The 24,742-nt window shown below is 41.4% G+C and overlaps 1 protein-coding gene across 7 annotated transcripts; it reads left to right on the forward strand.

Annotated features, from left to right (window-relative positions):
• Nucleotides 1-6: 6 nt before the first annotated feature.
• On the forward strand, nt 7-24,504 carry LOC6617880 (mucin-5AC). Of its 7 annotated transcripts, none has more exons than XM_032727762.1 (7): nt 8,885-9,509; nt 11,168-11,227; nt 20,923-21,030; nt 21,571-21,769; nt 21,834-22,015; nt 22,072-22,231; nt 22,287-24,504. In XM_032727762.1, exons 1-7 carry the CDS (start codon nt 9,366-9,368, stop codon nt 23,363-23,365), a joined length of 1,932 nt encoding a protein of 643 aa, XP_032583653.1. In that variant the 5' UTR covers nt 8,885-9,365; the 3' UTR covers nt 23,366-24,504. The 7 variants fall into 7 exon arrangements, with proteins under 7 accessions (XP_002042188.2, XP_032583652.1, XP_032583653.1 ...); XM_032727763.1 differs by having other exon boundaries at nt 8,886-9,509; nt 21,834-22,012; XM_002042152.2 differs by lacking the exons at nt 8,885-9,509; nt 11,168-11,227 and adding an exon at nt 7-1,321.
• The last annotated feature ends 238 nt before the right edge of the window (nt 24,505-24,742 follow it).

Genomic DNA, 24,742 nt, shown 5'->3' on the forward strand with positions numbered 1-24,742 from the left:
TGTAATCCCCTGTAATTAGTGTATAACTAGAGGTGAAGCTTCCCAAACCCGTACCCAAAACCCAAACCCGTAATCGTATCCAAACCCGTAGTCCCTCCCCTCGATCAAGATGTATGCAGCTGCTGGTGGCGCCTCCCTGGCTTCGCGCCAGGCTCGGCAGCGCCAACGCCAGCAGAAGAAGACGCAACAGCTCCAGGCTAAACTGCATCCACCGAAGGCGGCCGGATTGGCATCCGATCATGCCGCCGAGGGCGCATCCACGCCCACTCGCAGCCAGTCGCGCCAATTCCATCAGCTGCCCCAGAACTATCTGCGTGCCCCGCAGCCGCATGGACGGAAACTCAGCGCCACCTATACGACGCAATCGAAGCTCCTACTGCCAATCGAGGAGGGTGACACGCAGTCGGTGTCGCAGCTGCGCATGCACTCGCACGCTCATTCCCATGGCCACGCCTACGCGCACTCCCACTCCCATTCCCATGGACCCGCCCACGCCGCACCCGCTCCGCTTAGTCATCATGGGCAGACGCCCTACCAGCAGTTTGCCTCATCCCACGGACGCGTCTCACCGAAACTGGTGCACCGGCACTCCGGCAGCAGCAGCAGTGCCGGCTTCCATCCGGTCATCTCCGCCGGACAGCTGCACAAATCCGCAACGGCCACGCTGCCGCTGGTCTCGCATATGGAAGCGGAGGCGATGGAGGTGTCGCCATCGGCGGTGGCCGGCGTTAAAACGACAGTGACCTCGTTGGAGACAGCCACGCCCACGTCTCCGCCACTGGCCAGCACATCCGCTGCCGCTGCAGCCGCAATGGCGGCCGAGGCGGAGGCAGAGTTAGCTGGTGCCGGCGCCATGTTTGTTCCCCACCATGATGCCATCATTGTAACGCCGGCCACGCCCATGGCCTCGCCCGGCCACGTGGCTAAGCTGCGGCGTCCAGGACCCGAAGAGCTCCTCTTCGACTCCTCCGCCGAACGACAACCGCTGACCGCCGACGAGACACTGGACGACGAGGATGAGCCAATGCATCCGCCGGCGCCGGGTCAGCTGGAGCGTAAGTGCAGCGTGTACAGGATGCGCAGGAGCGACGCCTTCGAGCAGGACACTGGCGGTGCCAGTGGTGGTGTTGGTGGTGCAGGCGGTGGTCTCAAGCGGCAACTGAGGGAGCTGCAGTTCAGCACCGGAGTCCAGCAGACGCAGTACGAACCACTGCTCGCCGATGAACCACAGCTGATCTTCAAAGGATTGGGGGTCAATGGGCGCAAGATGCAGATATGCGCCTACTGCGAGGAGGGCATCTGCGTGTGCGAGCACCTCGAGGTAATTCCGGGCCCATCCTGGCCAACCCTGATCCCGATGATATATATCTATGATTCCTATTCCCCGATTTTGCTGTGAGCTAGCTATGTGTCTTGTGCATGCTGAATAATTCTATTATCCTTGTTTGAGTGTTAGTTTTCTCTGAGTGTTCTCCTAAATTTATGTTCAATGGTTAACATACGTATCTTATGCTTTAGTAATATATTTTTCAATAGGGAGTAAAAGTATCTTTAAAAAGGTGATTGGTTTTGTATGATAGTTAGGTAAAATATAAATTTCTATAGGGTCTACAGTTTTATTTGATTATTAATGAAACATTGTGGAAGTGTGAAATGGTTTTAGGTGGAAGTATTCATTTGATTTATAAACCATATCTTAATGGTGCTTAACACTTTAATCAAGATTTAATATCCTATATTTAAACTGGAAACGAAACCAATAATCTATTAAATGATGAGCAAATAATTTATGTGATAAAATTGATACGTTTTCGGGATGCTATTGAGTTATTATGGGAAATTGAAATTCCCCTAAGGTATCACCACTGATTCTATCACATACACATTATCAGCAGGATGCATTTTCAATGAAGTTATCATAAATGTACTCTAAGAAACTCAGAAATATTCAATCGAGGCTGTGCAAGCAGCTCTGACATCCCACACCCACGCTGTTTTGTGCATGTATGGCATTTATAATAAGGACAAGTAGTTTTTGGCAGGAGTCAACCAGCTTGGTGTGTCCGTGCAGCTTTCCTCTCGACTAGCCCCATTTTTGAGGCGATGCCATAACGGCGGCATCGACAAGGCAAATGCTAAAAACGACGACGGCAAGTGCATGCATAACAACAATCCCAGAATCGGAAGCGCATAATGTGCCTTTGTATCGACCTGATAATGCACCCTCCCCGACTTAGGAGAAAAAATGCTTTGGCAGGCTCCATCCACCCACTTCGGCTCCCTCTTTCCACCCAGCTTCCCAGCCAGGTCACCTCCTCCGTGTGGCGCCACTTGCCAAATGTTGTGTAAAAGGCTAATGGCAACACTGAATGTGTGCCATAAAAGTGCAGGGTGGCCGCCATCGCGACTTTAAGTTTCGTCCTTAAAGTTCCTGGATCACGACTCACTTAATGCGCCCTGGATGAGTGCATGAGTGGTAAATTAAAAAACTCAGCACTGCGCTATTATTTGAGTTGCATAGGCAGCGAATCAACTATATATATATATATTATATATGGATACTTCTTTATGGGGAATAAAGCTCTAAACTTGCGCAAATTAAACAAAACGTGCGCACAAAAGAAATCTCTGTATGAACCGTTTTGAAGGCGGATGCGCCGTTCTAGGCGAATAAAACTATTTCCACAAAACAAATAAATTCCACTGAATCGACACAAGTATACCCATTAGCTGATGGAAAGCTATTATTACCATTTAGGACCTCTTTGAATATATACCAAGCTATCTTTCGGACTTTAAAGTCTTAAACTTTAGTCTTTATTATAGGCTTTAAAAATTTACTAGTATGCTGGATAACAAATAGATACAAAAATGTTATGGATATAAATACACTTAAGATAATGTTCTTAGACATATTTAAAATACAAGTACATAAAATACAAGTACATAAAAGGCATTTCTCGACATAATTTAAAATCGTGCACATTGTCATAAGAGGTAGTTTCGTGTGATGATCGTACATCTGGGGATTTAGTGCCAGTGCACATCCACAATAAGTCGTCTGCGTTCTCGCCAAAAACTGGGTGTATAAAAAAATTTAAAGTGCCAAAGAGAAAGTGCAAAAAGCGAAGAAAGTAAACAGCAAATGCGACTGGCGGCCGCTGAAATTTATTATATTCCCAGGGACCCACGCCAGAGTCATTTCGAGTCTCCTTTTCTGCCACTCGAATCGCTAAGAGAGACATGGATTTTCCTATGGCTCCTATGTATGCGTATCCGCGCGCGTGTGTGTGTGTGTATCTATGCATTCCTGAGCGCCTTGTGCACAAAAACAACAGCTAGTAAATTAGCTGGAAAATAGGCAAAAAAGTACGCGGCAAAATGGCGGACGCCAGAAATGCGAAAAAATATCATCATCGCCATTTATTCCACCCGCCCACGTCGCCGCTTTCCACGTCCCCGGGAAAAGTGTAAAATGAAAATGGGCAAGAGACTTGTAATAAAGGTGAAAATAAACGTGCTACCTTCGCTGGGATTTTCACGGGGGGAGGGTGCCTTGAATTTATGAATAAACAAAATGGTGACTTTGAGATAAATAACTGCATTAGCATTAATTGCACACTGCAAACGGTTGTTAGAACGGATTTACTACCAGTTACTTCTAGTAACTAATTCATTCCAGTATCTAGTATCTATAGGTGCATACACCTTTTTCCAAGTAATTGTGCCTTTGGCATCCATTTCAGATTTTCAATGCTATTCCAATTTAGATTGCTCAACTGTCCAGCTTAGATAACAATCATATTAATTGAAAATCCATGTCAAGGACAGACTATTAGACGGCTTTCGAATCATCAGTATGCTGAAATCAGCAATTCGAGGCCGTTCGATGGTGATTATTTCAGTTTGATTAATCAAATCGCTTACGCTCAAGCGAACAAAATGCCTTGATTTACGGACAAGTCGTTCGTCGTGCTCGTAATTTAATTTCCAATTACAGGAGATGTCTGCCAAAATAAAAAAAAGAAGAAAGTGCGACACTGGGGACTGTTACTGCCTCAGAATGCAGCCTCAATAATTACTCAAACTGTCGCCCAGATCCGGCGCCATCTTCCCATCCTGACCACTCTATATCGGTGCAGGGACATCCTGGTGGCCCATTTTTCGCAATTCTCGGCGGTCGCTGGTAATTGTTTGTCAGGCACGTCGGTCTTGCCCAGTTCTCGTAATTGTAACTGACATATTGCCAGTGCACAGCCTCATTCGCCACTCCATGCCGACTTACCCAAAAGCCATCTCGCAAATAAAGTGGTAATCATGCCTGGGCACAAAATGAAAAAGAGAGAACGTTATGGTCGACTGGCTCGACTATTGGATACCCGTCAGTTAGGGGAATTGGGAGGAAAATCAAGATAACGAACTGACAGAGCAACTGCTCTTGGTTTGGCACGTGGGCTCCACCTAGCGGCGGTTAGTTTTAGTTTCAAACATCTTTTGAAATAACTTTTTAAATTTTAAGCAATATTGAAAAAGAAACTTGAACCTGGATATCTCGACCTTCATGGAGTATACCCTTTACGCTACGAGTAATGGGTATAAAAAGGATCTGACCAAACCAACGACAGCTCCTTGTTTATTGGATACTTTGCGGCGGCTTCATTGAATTATTGTTGCATAATTCATTCACATCAAACACACAGCAAGAAACCCTTCTCGTTTATTACAAAGCCGCATTTAAATTAATTTTCGATTTTGGCTCGATGCTTTTTCTCTGTTTGCTCATCCCCATTCGCCAACATTTATCTTCGAAGTTTGGACAGCGTTGTTGTTGATTGTTGCCGCTGCCATCGACAATAAAAATCATTTAAAAAGACACAAATTATTCTGCACACTGCACACAGCTCCAAAATTGCTGGGACAGCTTCATGTTCCCAGAGGGGTATTTATTTGCCTTACCAAAATGGGAAAATGGCTTTATGAAGGGTTGAGCTTCATGATATAAATACATCGATTTGCATTCGTTTATTTTGATTATGCAATTTTTTGTTTAAATAATAATAAGCTACATTGGCACAAATTTGGAGTCGAAACAGCTCAATAACTTATGCTCAATTAACACCGGTTAGCGGTTGGCCAGGGCAAATTTGCCAGCCAATTTGGAGCAAACAGCAAATAGCAGACAACACACTCACTCACACATTCGGTCGCCTCAATGGCTGTCAACAATCAAATAACATGACTCGCAACGAGGACAGTTGCCATTTCTCACGGCATTGTGGCATATGCAAATTCCTCCTCGAGGGGCGCCTCGCACGCCTTTAATTACCTGCAGACAAGGCGACCGTCGAGTGCCCGAGACAGGTGAGCACCAGGTGAACACCAGGTGAACAAGTCGGTGGGCGTTGTGCCAAAAATTCCATGCCATGAGATGTCGGCATTCACATTAATTAACCTGAGATATATGCACTCACTAGAGTTGCAATTGAGCAACAGTCGATTTTGGTTGGCTACTTGGCTGCGGTTTTATGGGCCACATTCGTGCCTCCTTTTTGCCAGCATATTGATTTCCGGGGTTTAGCTGCATTTCTTACTGCCGTCGAAATGTGAAAGTTGAATTTGCATAAGTTCAAAACACTATAATGTTTTATAATAGCCCGCAAAGTGGCCACGAGTAAAGGTTAAGGGTAAAGTTACCTGGTAATATCTTGCACCTTCATTTTGATTTAATTTAAGTTTTTCATTTTCGCAAAACATTATTTCTTGTAATGGTTTTGTACGGTAAGAGTTTAAGCTGTATTACAGCAATCGTTTACAATAATTACATTGCCTGGGGCGAGTGATTGATGACATTTTATAATTGAAAGTATAAGGTTAAACTATTATCGACCATCTATCATTGGGGGAAGCTGATGAAATTGAAGTGCCCTTGGGATAAATCTCTTGAATATCCTTCAAGAGCATAGCGTATCCGTAGAGCTGTATAAATTTTCCCATAATGCACTCTACAGAATTGGCCATAAAATGCATGGCACCCAGCAGACGATTTCTCACAAAAGAATAGGGCAATTCAGTGTTAATGAAATTTACAGTAAAGCGTCATATATTATTTCCCCTCTTCCGGAACCCATTATCCTTACCCAACCCACTTCTGTGCCTTTAGCCTGGCTACATGGCGAAATCATGGTGCACAAATTAATTTTCATAGTATACTTTTTATGCGCTTATGTTGTCAGCGTGACATTGTTGCTGCCCCTGTTGGCGACTAGCTGCCAAATAGCAACATGTGTAGCGAAACGCACACACACGGACACAACACGCACACATTCCAATGCTGCGAGTGTGTGTGTGTGTGCTGCGTCTGTGTTTAATTGCGAAAATGTAGCAATCTTTTAGGCGTTGCATCCAGTCAGTCGGAGTCAGGCAGCCAGCTTTTGTTGTGTCAGCTGCGCCTGTGTCATGTTTTTCTCCATTAACGACCACGAGTCTGCATTGTATGCCAGCACAGCAAAGGTCATCACATTGTATGCACTTATAAATGTTAAAATCTACCTCGGATCTACGATAACATGTCCAGAATCTACACATAAAAAAACGCGAATTCTTTAGTGTATCAATATATAGCTGCATTAAAAAAAACTGACAATGCGACTACATCTATAATAAATAAAAGGTTCTCAACATTATCGACATTACTTTAAGCATAAAATATATAATATATTAATTACGTGTATGTAAATCAAAACGGCTTCTCGAAACCCCAGCAGAATATATGCTTTTATATTATTGCCGCTAGTTTCTTGAACTCTGCTGTATGAAGGGCTGTGCAAATGGGTGTCTACGTTTGAGAGCGTGTGTGGCTTTTGCATGAATCTGTATTTCATTAAAATTTCATCTGCATCGTTCAACGAGTGACTTTTTCCGCTTTGCGCTGTTGAATTATTGAAATTTTCGGCTCGCAGTTGCCAGTTTTGCTTAGGTCGCTGCTCCACTTGGCCAACAAAGGAAGGCATCCCTGGTGCGGCACTGCCTCCGCGGCAGGATTTGCATATGAATTCCAGTTGCAGCAGTTGCAGCTCGAAGCTGGCGTAACTTTTTCACGGCCTTCCGTTTCTTTTCTCATCTCAGAGTTGCCATTTGAATTATGGCATTGCAGGGCAGCTACATGGCTTATATGCCATAAATATTTTCCATGTTTGCATTACTCACCAGATTTTTGCAAGTGATTTGCAACGGCCTGGAAACTTTGCACTCGACATGTCTTAGCATTTCATTCACGAGGGGCAATGGCAATGAAATCGATTCAAGTCGAATATGTGCCAGAGTGCATTGGGTGCGTTCAAGTGGAGCTATCTTCTTAAATGAATAATTTGGTTTATTGACACGGACTCCATTGTTTGCAAACGGATTCTCGTTTATATTCATGGACATCAATCGATAACTTAATATGAATACTCAACACAAAAAGCTACTGTACCAAATTAAATTTATAAAATGATCAACCATGGCATTCAACATTCAGTTTTCCAGCATGAATATATCAATCCATAATAAATAAACGATTACATCACAAAAGTAAAAAGTAAATATTATTCATAACAACGTACAATATTTAACATTTCGGCCATTGATTTAAAGCCTTAACAATGCACACAGTAACCAAGCCGCCAACTTAATCCAACTGATAATTGAAACCAAAAGTTATTTATTCATTCAACAGAAAATTTTAAATGGAGCCGCAGCAAAGAACACAAATAAAACATTCATAAGCAAAATATGAATTGAGTCAAACAACCGAACGCCATGAATTGGAAAACTGCAACAAATGTGATATGATCAACTAATAAAATATAAATAAAGACACTTTTAGTATAAACCAAAACAACGTTAATTATGCCTCGGAAAATGGCAACAGCAGCAAAACAGAACGATAAATCAAAACGAGCAAATATTGTCTGGGCTTGACTTTTATATAGCTAGGCAATAATGACATTTAGTGCTACAGCAAACGAACAGAAAAAACAAAAAATAACGAGAAAGCTTTAAATATTTTTTCTACTTACTAAAAACTTAAATTAACTGCACCAAATGTGATCGAACCGAAATAATATATATTGAACAACCAATAAGCGTTACTTCAACAATAAAATTCGACAACGACATTGCCTTCTCTCATTGTAGCCTAAACGAAATTAACTTTAAAACTCAACTTCGTAGTCACTAACGTTAATTACTAGCCTAAGCCGACAATTGAAACTAAAACCAAAGGAATAAGTTGATCAACTTACAACTAAACTCAAAGACTTTTCTACGTGCAACAAGGAAAAATACAATTCAAATTGATTAAATTAGATAATGCATAGACTAAGTCGAGCAATCAATTACATTCTAAACGCAGTGCGCCTACGTTAACGCTGCGCTAACGAAAACGGTCAATTCATAGATATAAATAAATGTTTATAGCTTTCAATGCCAAAATCCAAACGAAAATGAAATCTCCTACGAACTCAAAGCCGCGTGACGTGAACGCTACGTAGCAAAAGGCCAGGCGTTGCGTTACGCCGCGCTACGTAACGACATAACCACAGTCGAGTCCACATCCGATCATCCGATTCCCGTACTTCACGCCGTTTATGATCCAGGATTCGCCGCAGGAGCGTCGCAGGACGAGTCGCCGGCGCAGTCAGAAGCATCACCGCTGGAAAAAAACACAGCCTATACGAAACACACAGTGCAACAGCAACAACAGCAACACAACCAACCAACCAACAAGAACGACTTAACGGAGCTAGAACAGCAGCCGACCACTGGCGATCAACGCAGCCCATCCTCAGCCCGCCACTCAACTGCGCCAGCCCTTCGACTTCGAGGCTGACGCAGTTTTTCAAACGCCACAGCTACAGAAAAACCCCCAAAAAACCAACCACCACAAGAACTACAGCACTACACATAGGGATCTGTTTTGAAAAAAACCAGATACAAGAATTAACATAAATATTACTCTTTGCTTCTATTTCTATACTCCTCCTCTTTGTGCCTATCAGTACGTTCTCGTAGTTGTTGAGAAAGTTGAGAAAGTAACCCTAACCGTAATCGGACTGAAAGCACGCCTTCTTTTTGGATGCTGCCCTCACGATCGACGTAACGCGCAGACTTCGTGACATTTAGTTTTGGACGTTATTAAGCTCCTAAACCTGTATTCTGTGTCATCCCATTGATTTCGAACTGTGAACGCAACCCCAACGGATACGCAATAACTGACGTGACGCATACGCACCGTTGTACAACGGACAACTGACGTGTATAACATAAATACAAGAACTAAGAACTTTAACCGTTAACCAAAAGAACAAAAAAACAACACCAAGATGCAGGCCGCATTGATGCTAAGATCGAAATCTCGGGTGGCGAGAAGAAGAAAGCTACGAAAATTAGGTGGAAGACTTGAGTTGCCTAGTAATGTAGCAACTAAAGAAATAGCTCCATTTCCTCGTTATCCACCTGAGTCATGGGTAATAATATAAAATACCAAACAAAATACCTAATTAAATTTAAACCACATTCTAAGAATCTCTCTATATCCCTGTCCACTTCTGAACTGAAGAGCCCCTAAAGTAAAACAAAAACAAGTTCAGTAAAGCGAAAATATAATCTTTGACCCTCTAAGAACCCAAACCTAAATCAAAGAGCGCAAGTTTCTTAAAAGTCGTCAAGTGAAAATCATCAGCTTTAAAGAAATTCTAATTTCCAGCCCCGATCCAAACCGAAAACCTCCACCCAATACTACCCAAGCTATCTGACTATCTGACTATCTTTCTGATCTGTACTTCTCTCTCCCCAACTATCTATCTTTATCTACCCGTCCCCTTCTCTATTCTATTCCCAAGTTTCGAGCCCAAGACACAATATCTATTTTGAGTTCAGAAACACCCCAGAGTTTCCTACCATCAGAGCATACTTTTTTCTTAAGTAGTGTGGCAACTCTATGCTAGGTTAACCAAATAGAATTAAACTTTTTCTCCAACTATTTACTTCATCTTGGAATTAACTTAGTGTGTGCCCAACTATAACCGATTCTAGAACGTAGAGCCGCTTTTGAACAAGTCTTGAATTAACTGTTAACTCAGTAGACAATTTTATAATATACGATATATCCATAGATACTATATATTTCAAGTCTAAGAGCTCTGCCAGCCAACAACTAAATGCGCTGTACAACTAGCTTAACCACCTTTATTCAATTCTCAGCAAACTATTAGTGCTTTTACTCAACTCTCTAACTCTATTTCTCTCTATAGCTATCCAACTATCTCTCTCTTTGTCTAGCTCTCTGCCTAACCCTTCTGTCTCTATCCCACTAAGTGTAACTTTCTATAAACCAATAACTATCTGTCTGTCACCCAGTCCCTCACTTAGCTTCAACTGTAGTTGAAACATTGCACAGACCCCGCCTTCAAGCCAATAACACCCCACTCCAACCCACCCCACCAGCCCAACAGAGAGCCCCTGATCACCCAAAGCAATCTCAACCACTTTCGCCTACTTGCACTTGCTTAAACTCTATGTAACGTATAAATAAAAGTCAGTATAATCAAAGACGTGTGTAGTTTTTCACCCACAAAACCACTAACAGATCAGACATATCTAGTGCGCTCTCCCCACTCACACGCTGCACCCTATTAACTAGTCGAGTAGTACTCAACAGTATCCAAAGCAAGTGCTTCTAACTATTCTTCTCTAAACCTAACTCAGATAAACTAAAACCAAAAACGAGCTATGAAATATCAAATACAAATTACCTACATAACAAATATAAAGCACATCAACTAATTTTTAATTTGAAACACACTTATGCCACTATTTTAAAACAACTACACTGATTATAGATTAGTTTTGATAGATTGTTCCATGGATCTGTTGAGTTTTTCCGGATCCACGGATCAACGAAATTGTACATTTTATTTTGCTAAACACGCACTAAGACAATTTTTCACTACCTTTTGTTTCACTCATTTTACTCGAAACTACTATTCTTTCACTCTGTAAATTTCGCCTACCGATATTTGCATAAGTTTCACGTAAAACACATCACACAAATTATGTATCTTGAATCTTACATTTTTGATTTTTAACTTTCGCCAATCTCGATGTAATCCAATTGCGTAACTAGAAAAACACATACGTGACCACGCCCCCGGCGCCGCCGCAGCCGCCTCCGCCACCGCCGGAAGTAAGTGCCAAAGCATCCATTTTGAAAAAAGAAAACACTCATTTGCATACCGAAAAATATGGAAGCAAACGTTTTATTTCCGTTCTATCGTTCGTTCATCACGTGCAAGTGTCCCACGTGTTTCTTTGTATATGTGTAACGTAATGATCACCTGCGTGATTGCCTCTATGCAATTGCGTTGTGCCGCTTACGTTACCGTCTTGCAGTTGGTTGTAATTTGAAAGTACAATGAAAATGCTTGTAAATAATTCACTTTGCTTTGCATTTGATGTCCTCTCTTCTCCCAACATACCTAACCCTCCTATCTGTCTGTTCTTCGCTCCTTTTGTATGCCAATTTTGTTTCATTTTTTATTTCAAATTTTTTTCGCTTAAGTTCATTACGTTTCGTACTAAGCCCAATACGCATTTGCACATGAAATATTAAAAATATTTTTCTTGGTCTGCCATTGGTGTGTGTTTGAGCATTATGCCGAAGCCAATTAAATATTTTAAATATTTTATTAACTGCAAAGCAGGGCTAGCGAGAAAAACGGTTTCGACCAACAGAATTGCATTGAATATTTACAAGCATTTTCATTGCTTTGATTTGAACGACCCTCCATGGCGTTTTGTGTAAGGATCCAGCGACTATACTGCAAGAACTGCCAGCTAAGCTTGAGCAACCGTGTGAACTGAGTGCCCATCCACATCAAATATACATGCCTAGGCTAAGAATGAGTGCCTACGAAAAGAAAAACCTTGAGCTTTAATACCACTTATTTAAGGTATCACGTTGGGCGCCAGATTTGAGTAACTTTGGGCCCCACGTTGGGCGCCATATATGACAAATACCATAAATTGCATAATGAGTGGCTCTTGTAAAATTAGAGCGTTTTAATTAACATACTATCGCCGAAGTAATTAGCATAAATCAGTGCCGAAACTCAACAAGTTTGCCAACCGCCAATTGAACTCAATTTACATATAGAATACATTTTGTAGGCTCTCATTCTCTTCTTTATCAATTATCTCAACAATTAATTAGTTTCATAAGTTTTTATTTGGTTTCTTACTTGATTTGTTGTCTTTGATTTTTTTATTTGTAGTCATCAACAAAAGAAAACAACAGACATATGAAACAATCAAACGATAAACTAAAAGAAAGTATGCAACATTAACTAACAACCAAAAACGAACCACCAACAGAAACCACAAAAGAATAAACATAACACTCAAACGCCAAACAAACACTCAAGCAAAATGCATTAATATAAAATAAACAAAATGGTATCAAGTTTTCCCAAAAGATTCTGTAAAGCTTACTTGCCTCTCATTCCCGTTTTCGATCTAGGAGCTCAACTTGATTCAATTGCGAAATTTGTTCCACAAAGTCAAACCAATCAAGAAGTCAACAAAAAATAACGCTTGGAAAAAAAAAGAATTCAAATGAAAAAATCAAATTGAATGTTTTACAAAAACGGCAAAATGCAAATAAAAAAAATTTTCCCTTTGACAATGCCGACCGATTCGCGTCGAGTCGACAGCCAAAGTGAAACTTTTGCCTTAAATTGAAATGCACATTTTAATTTCGGCCCAAAACCATTTTTTTGTGGAACATTCACATGTTGAAGCAAGCGCTAAAAACAAAAACAACCCAAGAAAACAAAACGAATAAGGTAGCAGAAAAGAAATACAGAAAAAAGGAAATACCAAAACGTGTACACACAGCATATATTTTGGCTGTGGGTTAAAAGGCTTTTTGGGTGGGAGTATTGTCGTTCTTTCGATTTGGGTTCTGTAAGTCAAAATGCATATATATTTCCAGCGGTCTGGGTAAGTCAGAGTTGGCGTGATTCCTATAACAAATACAATTTATAAGTACAATGTAAGGAAATGTTTTTTCGTAGTTTAGAAAGCCTTTGAATTTAGCAATGCCGGCTAAAAACCCAACCAAAATTCAAACTAAAATTTCGAGCCCCACCTAGCCAAGCCAATAAAGCGCATTTCATCACCATCAAAAAAGTATCTATTAAATTTTCGAAAATAAAGTAATAAAGTGTTATTTTGCCAACGAAATCAAACAAATTTGGCGCACCTATTACTATGGTATGCATACTTTTGGGGCAGACTTAGCCTTGAATTATTATTATAAAAGCCCTTAAAAGTATGTATAAAGCCAGTACCGATAGGTTACACATTAAAATCATTTGTATAAATTTGTTTTTGATTTTTTTAATCTATGTCGACACATGTGGCACTCTTCTGGGAATATATACGCTGCGAGCTTCAATCGTTGCTTTTTTATAATTTATTTAAGCTTGAATTTAAGCCCTTCATTTCACAAACACACGAGACAAGATTTCTATGGTTTCCTTTCTACTTTCTCTCCTACTTTCTCTTACTCAATGCGAAGCACGCACTAAAACTCCAAAATGAACACCGGAAACACACCCACACACACACACACTCATACTCCTGTTAAACACTGTTTTCTATTCATTTCTTTCAAACGCAGGTACGCGACATTTAATTACACCTATTTCACCCCCAAAAAGAAATCAACCCAAAAGTATGCAACGCTTGCTAAAATGAAAATCAATGAAAAATTCAGATCGCCAATTAGGTACAGTCTAAATTTAAGAAGTCTAGTTATTGTGATCCATTACCGATTCTATTCCTCTATTGGTGTCTAAAATTGTAATCACAATGCTCTCTCTCTCTCTCTGTATCTCATTATATAATATGTATATCTCTCTCTCTTTTTGTGCTGTGGCCCGTGCTCTGTGTGACTAAAAAAACTTAGTAGCGTGCTAGGTTTAGTAGCTTAAATCCATATAAATATGTTTATCTATGTAAATGTGTGAGTGTGTGTGCGCGTGCAATTGTGTGTGTGTGCGCCAAATTGAACTTTAACATATTGGGACATAAAAACAGCCGGAATTTGAACAACAAACAAAACTATCGTATAATTTTCAACATTTTTTCCTCGCATGTTTGCATTACCTTGCTCGTCATTTTTTATTATATTTTCCGCTCTTCTCTATCTGTAAGTCTATATACCCTTCTCTGTCTATATATGCATATATATATATTTATATATGGAATGCAAATGTTATTCCGCTGCGTGCATTTTAATTGTCTTATCGGTCTCGCTCTAATTTCGCTCAGCCAACTCTTTAATAAATTTATCTTGCAGTCTGTGCGTTTCTCGCATGCGCCTAATTACGTACAAGAAAAAAACATTATTTATTTTCCACTGTATGTTTTATTTTTCCCACATGTGGGTACCAATGGCCTGTCATTTAAAACGGATTATTTCACTGACGGCGGGGTATCTATCAATTTCTTTTTGTATAAAAACCCAAACCAACACCCTTTCAAATGCTTTGTGTAACCAACGAGCCTTTTGCTGACTAACCGCAAGCCAAAGCACAAGAGTGAGTTTATCAACTAGTATCTTTGAACTAAGCACTGCAAAATGGCCTATTGACTAACCCACACATGCCTTAACAATACTAATACAACATATTTTCCAAATATTTTAAATGGCTTGTGGTCATGGCAAAGTTTCTTGGAACCAGATTAAGGATAAACAATCTAATAATGTTTTCTTTGTGGTCTTTAATTTACCTACCTACCTAAAATAACTACACTCAGAAGAAAATTATTAACAAATACTTTATAATAGACATTTGATTAGATTGTTATAAAAGCTGAGAAACACTCTAAAAAATCTACAAAGCCAGGCTCAAAGTATGTGTATCATCAAACTCCAAGTCTTCCATCCCTGAAAACCCATTCGCAGACAAAATCCTAAAGCTTTTCGATGTGATTCTTCTCGCTCGCAACCTGTATACGTTCGTGTGGTAAGCTTAGCCAAAACAAAAAGTAACAAAAATGGTGGCAGTAAGTAATCAATGGTAATTCGACAAGGACTTAATCAATTTTCGGTGGCTAATGAAAGGCCTTGGAATGTGGCAGCCGAGAATTGCACAATTTGTGGTCAGCACTCGTGTGTGCACTTGAAAGGCCTGACTTAAACTTGGCTTCTTCTGTCAACTTGACTTACTGCCATTTGTGGCTAAAAAGTTTCCCAGGCTGCCATAGACTATTTCCCCTATTTTTTGCCAAAAACAACAACTGGAAATGAAAGGAAGGCAGCGGGAAAGGAGGGGGACGTAAGAGCTCCGGAAAAGGCGAAACTTTGCAGCGCAATGAAATGCAATCGAACGGAACCGAAAACCAGCGACATGCATTTTCCGTTCGTCCCGCTCCATTGTTTTCCACCAAAAAAAAAAAAATGAAGAAATGGAAGAGGAAAATTTGTCGAGTGTCGTTCGAGTGCCTCAGTGCTTGGCGCAGCACTTTAAGCACATTTTATTGCGAACAAATTATGTAGCATATTTTTCAGCGCCTTCTCCACAGCCCTTGGCTTGATTTATAGTGCCGTCGCTGAAATGTGAAATTGAGCGCAGAACAGACTGCTGATCGATGGCTTTTGCCATTTCCTTGACTCTCACTATCCGTCCCATTGGATTTTTCATACGTTTTTTTCAAAGTCCGACACATGCATTCAATTAAACCGGGACTCTGGCAGACCGTTTGACATTTTCATTAGGCAAACAAAGGCAAAAGAAACGAACGCGGCTGCGACGTTTACATTTCATGGCCGGATATCCGGCTGCAAAAAGAAAAATCCAAAAGAAATGTCTACTTCCGTTTGAAGTCCAAGTCCGCAAGACCGGTACTCACACACAGCCACACCACTGTGCACATTTAGCCGCAAAACGACTTTAATTTGCGGTGCCACTGGCGCTGTTTCTTCTCTTGCCTCTTCCATATCGCATATATACATATACTATATATATATTCTATATGGTCTGATTTCATTACACAATCTGCGCTTAAATGCTATCTTTTTCGGTTTCCCGGGTTCCGTTTGGGAAAACTTCGCCACTTTCCTTTGTGGCTTTGCCTTTAAATTGTTTTGTTGGCCAGTCGGGCAGCAGATCTCTCCGGTTGGTTTCTTTGGTCCTTGGCTGGGGATTTCCACTGGCTGGTAGTCCTGGGCCCCATGTGTTGCATGTGCTCCTCGCATCGATTCGTGCGTTTTACGCGAATTGAATTTAAAATCAAATCAATTTTATTAGAAGTGCCTTCCAAGATGTGGGACAAACAAAATGAGCCAAGCGTATTTTTAGAGTGCAGGGAGCACTTAGCTGTGTGGAAAAATGCAGTTTGAAAACAGTGAAGCTTCTAATGCAAAGAAAGTATCGTTTAATAATTTAATTTGGGACTAAAACCTTCGTCAACAAATTACTGTGATTTATTGTATTAATTATATTCTTTTAGTTTGTAACATGATTTCTAGCTTACATTTATAAACAAACTTACCTGATCCCTGATTGAGCTTTCAAACTGCGGTCTCGTTGAAGTGCCCAATATGGAGACCAGCCCCGAGCATTACTTGGCCTAATGAACTGTCTTTGGACCTTGGCTTAATGCTGATTTGTGTACCAAGAGCGTATGGCGAAGCCGTTACACATTCGCCCCGTGGCCCTGGCCATGTGCCAGTTTCGGGACAGCTCAGCTCCGATTCGCCGCATAGGCCGTGAAGCACCTTGAGCACAGTCGCCTCAGGATTCCGGACACCAAAACACCCGGACAGCAACCGGAAACAGAGACACATCAGGCTAGACTTGGACTTGCTGAAGTGTGAGAAGGGCAAGGGCGATGAAGGGCAGCTCGAAAGCTGGGCATTTCAGTGTCGTTTAGTGAAATTGCCTGTAATGTCTCCTCTCAGTGCCCCTGTATTGTGGTGCTGCTGCATTGTCTAACCACAGTATAGCATTAGCTACCACCTCGTTCTTTACGACTTGGTCGTGTGTCAGCTCCAGCTGCGGCTACTCCTGCATTTTTCATTAGCCTGCGCACTTTTTCTTTCCCAGCCACGTTCCTTGGCTCTCGGCCCACCTGTCCGAACATCCTGTCCCCCTGCCCTCCTCCAGTTGATTTTGCAAGTGCATTTTGCACTTGATTCTGCGCCACTCGGCTCAAGCCGTTGCTTTCCCTCGCAGCTGCATAATAAAATTGTACACGGGCCAAATCGCCGGGGCTGTCGGCATCTGCCTCCTTACGAGTCCTGTCACAGATTTGTTTTCAATTGTCGAAAGACAGCGATGTGGGTGCGAACAGATAATCTTGCCCGTGGAGTGAAAATATTCTAAACTTCGCAGCAAAAGTTTTGAATTGAAATCCACAGATACAATAATATTATATTCATTTAAAGTCTTAGCAAAAATCATGGTATGGTCCCTCAAGCCGGATCCCCAAAAGCCTAATAAAGGCATTAAAAATTAACCAATTAGACAGCATTAACGATAAATATGTTTCAATTAATTCAACACATTATCGACATAAAAGCAAACCAAGTTGTGCACTTGAACAAACAATCAATGGGCACAAATAAATTGCTGTCATTAATGGCCTACACTTCCTGTTCGCCAGGGAGAAATTGATGACGAGTACATGTTAATTTTCGACGCCGCCAGCCAATTGCGGCAAAACAATTTATTGTTATACAATGGAAACAAAAATCAATGGCGATAATAACAATGGAAAAGCCCACAACTCACTAATCTACGTATAAATGTGACCACTCTGCGGATAACGCTTGTGAGACCTTCAGCCACTAATTATCATAAATTATATGAGCATTATTGCGTCGGCGACATGTTTAATTAGGGATCTCGTTGTGAGCAAGAAATATTACCAAACAGCAGGAGAAGTGGAACATTTTCTAGGAACTCTAGTGCAACTCTTTGCTCTTTAATAAAGAATTTAAGGTTTACTTTGGACTAAGAATATAAGTTATACACACTTATTGACGTTGCTATGCAATTAAAAATGCTATTTTCAGCTGATTTTTGGGCATCTTTCGATTTTCCATTAGGTTCTTACACCCAGCTTAGCCCATTTTCCTTCAAAAGCTTCCGTGTGCGATGTTCATTAGCGTTTTGTCGCCTTCATAAGCCAAATCCGATTGAATGAACTTTCGACGCTTTGTTGTAATTTTTACAACATTTCTATTTAACCTTTATTTCTGGTATTGTTTGTTTCCTCGCATTGCGTGAGTTTCAACACACGGAAAGGCGAAGCTACTTGGTGCCTGACGCCCATATAAATAGCAAAAATCCATCGAAGGAACAGAGATATCAGCCAACCTGATGATTATAAATTGGCTATGCGAAATATCGAACATTGGGAAAGGTGAAAGTTTAATGAATACATAGCGTGTGCGTAAGGGCAGCGTTTTTTTTTTATCAAATGAAATGGCAAATATTTGCTGAAAACATACAAAAAGCCATGTGTCCCAGCAGGCGTATGCGCAATATGAATAATATAGCGAAAACATATGCATATTAGATAGGCATCCGTAAAATGATTGCTTGGGGGATATAACAAAGCAGCTGACTGACAATAAACTTTAAACAAAAAATTGTTTAAATTAATGCGGAATGATTTATATAAACATATTGTTTACTAGCTTAATGGGAATAGAGTTAATGGTTTAATCCCATACATTTTTTAAATAGCAAAAGCAACAGTTACCCTAAACGCCTCTTCCTTAAAAACCCAAAAGCTAGGCTATCCTTTCATTAATCAGCCAAAAAAACCAGCAGTAACGGAATATTTTAAAACCTTTTGGTAGTAAATGCGGCAATCTTATCCCAATTTTGGCTAGTAACTTTGTTAAGTTCGCCTGCACTTACTGGCCTCAACACCTGCCTGTCAGTCGACAAGTTAGTCAAATATTTTGAAACTTCCCAACGAGGTGGCACCTCGTCCTTTTGCACCTTTTCCGCCCTACGAATCGTGGGGATAGCTCCTCTTTTCGTGCATCGCCTTTGCGTACGTGCGTTGGCTTTTGGAGTCTACGGGTTGGCCTTCGGTTGAGTCTGCTCGGTGTTCGTCAATCAGCGTCGCAAATTGTTGATTACACCTACATTAAGTCAAGGGCAGGACAGCAGTTACAGTTCCAGTTCCAGCCATAGTTATGTGGAGCAGCCGATCGATACTTTCTCTCCACTACTTTCCTTCCAACAGCTTTTGGTTGCTTGTTTTCTTTCTCCTCTGGCGTTCGCTTTGTGTGACTGCGATTTTGCACACGAAAAGCAAACGAAACCAGAAAATGTGGCACTACATACAAAGTCCATCATGTTCACTTATATACTCAACCGCCAACTATATAGTCAGTCATACATATACATATATATATCTGTTGGGGTTTCCTTGCTCCTTCGAATATATAGGCCAGCCCGTTTGTGTGTCGTTTTATTTGCCTTATTACTGGCACGCAGCATATTTGGTGGCTAGCTTAGTGACATTGCCATGTTTATACGGCTCCACCGAGCAGGCAAGCAGGATGGCTCCAGGCCGGGGGGTCTAGTCACTCATTAGCTCGTCTACGTGTTGGCCAGTGCACGTGTATCCAAACGCGGGTGGACAGGTGTATCTAGATGATGGCATCTATGACTCGCTGTCTGCGCAATTTAAACTGGCATTGAATACTGTTTGTTTGATTTGCGCCAAGTTATGGAGGACACAACCTTAAAAGGGCATGTAAATATTGCGTATACGTAATATACATTACGTGCATCAATAGGTCAAGATTATTTGTCGTATTTGGTACTTTTTAAATAAATCTTGGGTAAATCAGTAAATATATATCAGTATTCCCATAAATAAAAAGAGAAAACAATCTCGTATCAAATATTTTATATTGCAGAATCGATCAAAAAATGTTGGGTTTCAGAGGTATTAATATATTTGATTAACTGATTAAATTAAATTAAATGTAATAATAATTTCTTATAAATATTTAGTTTTTTTTTGGGGTTATTTCATGATTTATTTCTGTTGCATGGGCTACCGAAATAATAAGGTATGTTTTAGCTGCTTGCGGAGCTGCAATGAGGCATGCTGATTAAGTTTTTTGGAAAATATTTGACTTGTGTCTTGAAGTGTGCTCCCTCCATCTGCCATCTAAGTGTTTAACTCCTTTCAGTGTTCTCGTTTTCAGTTGATGTTCCATATTTTCCATACCTAAGTCTTCCTTCCTCTCTATATATCTATGTTCTCCTTTTACTTGCTGTTTAACTGTTTTTAGTTACCATTTCCTAATTGTTAACTACTTTACTCCAATGTGCGTTTATTCCTCTAACTAACCAACAACGAAAAAAGAACAAAAAACCAAAAATGATATGAAATTGGCATCCAACTATATTTCCCATTGATGTTGTAATTGATGACAAGAAAGTACTCTTGGCAACAAGTTTGAAATTCCGTATTTCGTTTGACAAACAAATTTGATTGCTTTTGCATTAGACGTTCCTCCTGTGATGAATTGTATTGTATGCTTTTGAAAAAATATGTATTCCTATATTCTAAAGATATGTGTACTTCCCCTTAACCACAAACGAGAGACGATCTCACACAGCCCAAAACTAATCACTGAACTGTATATATTTTCTATGCATCTGCCCCACAACCAACACCGCCAAATAAAACCAATTCAATACCCAATCGCCACCGCAACCGCAACCACTGTGTGTGTTGTTGTCGTCGTCGTGCTATCCGTGCTATCGTTGTCACTCGGTCCTGGTTATGGTCACGATCACCTCACCTCTGTGGCCGGCCGATCTCCTCGAAAAGTGCGCCCAAGGACGTGCCGCCTGGTTGGAGCGGGGTCGACGCTGCAGCGTCCAGGATCAGCAGCAGCAGCAGGCCACCTGCCACCGACGCTGGGTGAAGCGCAACCGAGTAAGTGCCACCACGAAGGACCGCCTACCGCCGTGTACATACTATCCGTAATCGTAATACCGCCTCTAATTGTAACCCCAATTCATATTTTTTATCACCCAATCCCCCTGCCGTCACATTTCTTTCATGCACCACTTTCTCAATGTTCAGCGCATTATTTGTTAGGTGAAGCAGGCTACAAACCTGAATAAGTCATCATCTTTATTGCCCAGATCAAACGATTAACTTTGGTTTTCATTGGAACCCAATTGATGATAGGGTCATACCTTTAAAGAGCCCCTGAAAACTGCATAACGCCAGGAAGACTGACCCTGACTTAAATAATGTTTTTATATACTAATCCTTTTAAATTCATCTTACTAGAACTTCAAATGTAGAATAAAAATGATTAGTAATTATGTTAAAGAAAAACCATTTAGTAAGAACTAAATACTTGATGAGTAAAAACTTTACTTCTGTCTTCCTTGAGTTGTGCTCTAATGAAAAACCCCTTTGCTATTTGCTTAATCATATACTGACAATGCCCATTTCCATTGGCAGATCCAAGACGCCTCTTTGGGCGGTTCATCGGACGATGAGGATTTCCTTGGCGTTCTGCGGGGTCCCAGCACCTTTGCGAATGCCTTTCTCTACGTGGGTCTGGGCACGGTGGCGCTGGGACTCGTCATCGCGTTCGTTGGCACCGGCGAGAAGGGCTTCAAAACCACGGAACTAAGACTTATAGGCCCCTCTCTCATAGGCAATAAAATAGCTAATGGCAAGTGTCAGTTGAACATGTGCTAAAAGAGTTCACTTCTCTGCAGGATTGGGCCTGATCTGTTGCATTTTACGCATCCTCTTCTGCATCTGTCCATCGCACTGCATTTCATCTAGCAAAAAGACGCGGAAGAAAAACGGCAACAAGATTGATGCGGATCACACGACATCGTTGCTCAGAAACGAGAGCAAAAGAGTATCTATAGCGAGAGGTCCTAGTTTTCAGGTGGTAAATGTAGTATTTTTTTATTAAATTATTATGTTAAATATTTCCATCCATTGTAGCCCAAATACCCCTTAGCGCACAAACGCAGCCAGAGCAAAATGCTCAACGAGGGAATGGAGGCACTGCGCCAGATAGCCACCACATCCTTGTTCATGCAGAACGAGCAGAAGACGGCCATCAATCGCGTGGTGCCGATCATCAATGAGCCGGAAAGCGGTGGTATATTAACTACATATGGTATAGTCTAACCCCTAATGACTTCTGTTCCTCATAGATGCTCCACTGGAGATGAAGAAGCTGCAGACGGCTCTGAATGCCTGCGAGATGAGTGACGATGAGCAGGATCAGGACCAGGATCAGCAGAAGCAGCAGCAGATTGCCAAACGTACAACAGCCACAACTGCCGTTACGAGTAGTACCACCAAAGACCCAACATCAACAGCAGCCACATCGAGGATAACGAGAGCCACCACCCTGAGCACGGTAGACGAAAAGCCGGACAGCAAGCTGGTGCGTCAGCGGGTGGCACTGCAGCAGCAACGCCAGCAGCAACAGCAGCAGCAGCAGGATCAGCAACATGTACCGAAGTCGCAGTCATTGTCCTCCTCCTCCACGGTCAAGGATTCGCTGGAGGTGGTGGAGGAGACATCCCTAATAGATGCCAGCAACGAGACCACAACACCTGTTGCAACAACAGGCGCTTCATCAACTGCTCCCATGCCCAGCAGCTGCAGTACGGGTGCGATACCTCGGCTCAATCGGCCGGGCATCTCGACGGGAGCCACGCCCAAAACGACGACCACGACGACGACGCCCACCATTACGGCACGGCTGCCCACGTCGCAGTCGCATCCGACGAGCTATGACCTGCCACCGGCCCTGCCGCACACCTATTCCGCAACGGCGACGGTACGCGGACCACTGGGCATGTCCATGAGCAGCTCCACTTCCGGCAAAGGAATGGGAACTGCCTTCACATTGCCGCCCACCACGACAACGATTAGTTTGCTGCCGCTGCCGGCGCCTTCGACGGTGGCCACCGCCTCATCCACCAGCACAACGATAGCCTGTATTCCCGGCCAGGTGCTGGAAACAAGCGGAGTAACGAGTCTGAGTCTGAGCCTAATGCGACCGGCCACCGCATCCGGTGTGGTACTGAGCGGATTGACCACCTCATCGTTCACCACCGGCACGGATCATCAAAAATCACATCCGTCATCCGCCGGTTCGGTGATGGGGCGTGGCAGTAGCCTACTCCTTTCGCCGCCCACAGCGGCAGCGGCGTCGTCGTCCTCGTCGTCGAGCAAATTCGAGCCAGAATTGGTGCTCAGTCCGGCTAACCTTGGCCAGTAGAATTAAATGGGATTTAGTTACGTTTTTAGTTAGCCACCAGGTCTATCTATATATGTATATGTCTAGGTTCTAGACGCGAGTGTGCATGTGCAACAGGATGAGTGTCTGCGTGTGTGGTGAGCTGTGTGTGAGTGATGGTGAATGGTTAAGATCGACTAGAGTTTAGATACCTATTTACCCTAAAACTATCTTTTGAATGTGCCACAGGAACCACTAAGAGAAACGAATACACCTCTTAACTGAATCTCTACCAAAAAGTCGTGTTCTGATACATAAATCAAGTAAATTATAATAAAAAAAAACGAAGCTACAATTAGGTATATCAATTGGCTAAATCATTAACAAGACTCCATAATTACCAATCAGAACATGTCGCTATTATTTCCCTTAAACTCCGCAACTCGCTTTCAGTGTCTAATCGAGTATATTTCCCGAGGCTTAACTCCTCTATTCTTCGCAAGCCACTTGATTTCCCTGCCCATCTTTTGGATGTATCATCCAATCTATAGCTAACGAATATTTTCCTAACATTCTAGATCTGTGTGTCAGGCTTTAGGTGGCATAAGATACGCCCGTGCTCAGCAAAATGTTGCCAACCTGCGCTGTTCGAAGCTATCCCAAGTTAAAAACAAATACTAAAAACATAGCCAGGGTATTATAAAGTTTGTATACCAAACATATCGTTAACTAAATACACAAACGAAAACTTAAAAATAAAACCAATTATAATATGAAAAGAAAGTAAATTTGGAGCGTCGTCCTAATTAATAAAAACTAATATAAACAAACTAAAAACCCAATTAGATATGTACGAATAAAGTTTGGGGTATAAAACTAAATGGCAAGAAGCGCAAACATTAGTATCTGGTAAATGTGCGGGTGTTTTCAAAAAATACAAATAAACCCAAACAGTTTAAAAAGTATTATGCAATCGCTGGAGAGCTCTCCAAAACATACGAAGTAATAATTCTGAAATTCTACGCATCACTGCAAAGACTTTAATTCGATTTCAAAGCAAAACTGAAACTATTCTCGATATTTTGAATATCTTTCCGTTTCGAAATCACTTTTTGAAGCTATTGCTAAATTCCACAGAATATAATTGCTTGCTCTTTCAACCCCAAGAAAAGTGAGCCGAGTAATAATAAAAACTAACATAAACCGAATCCAATAGAATTGAATGTGGCCGTTAAATTATAAAAGGAGCGCAAATATTTAAAGGTAACATCCCAGAAACAAAATGTTTAAGATGCATGTACAGCAAACAAAGCAGCAGCAAGACATAGAAAATAATAAACAAACTTTATGAATTAGTATGTATGTATACTATATGTGCAGAAATAAAAATGAAATATAAAAGAAATCAGTGTATGAAAT

This window comes from Drosophila sechellia, chromosome 2L (assembly GCF_004382195.2).
Source record: "Drosophila sechellia strain sech25 chromosome 2L, ASM438219v1, whole genome shotgun sequence".
Lineage (NCBI taxonomy): Eukaryota > Metazoa > Arthropoda > Insecta > Diptera > Drosophilidae > Drosophila > Drosophila sechellia.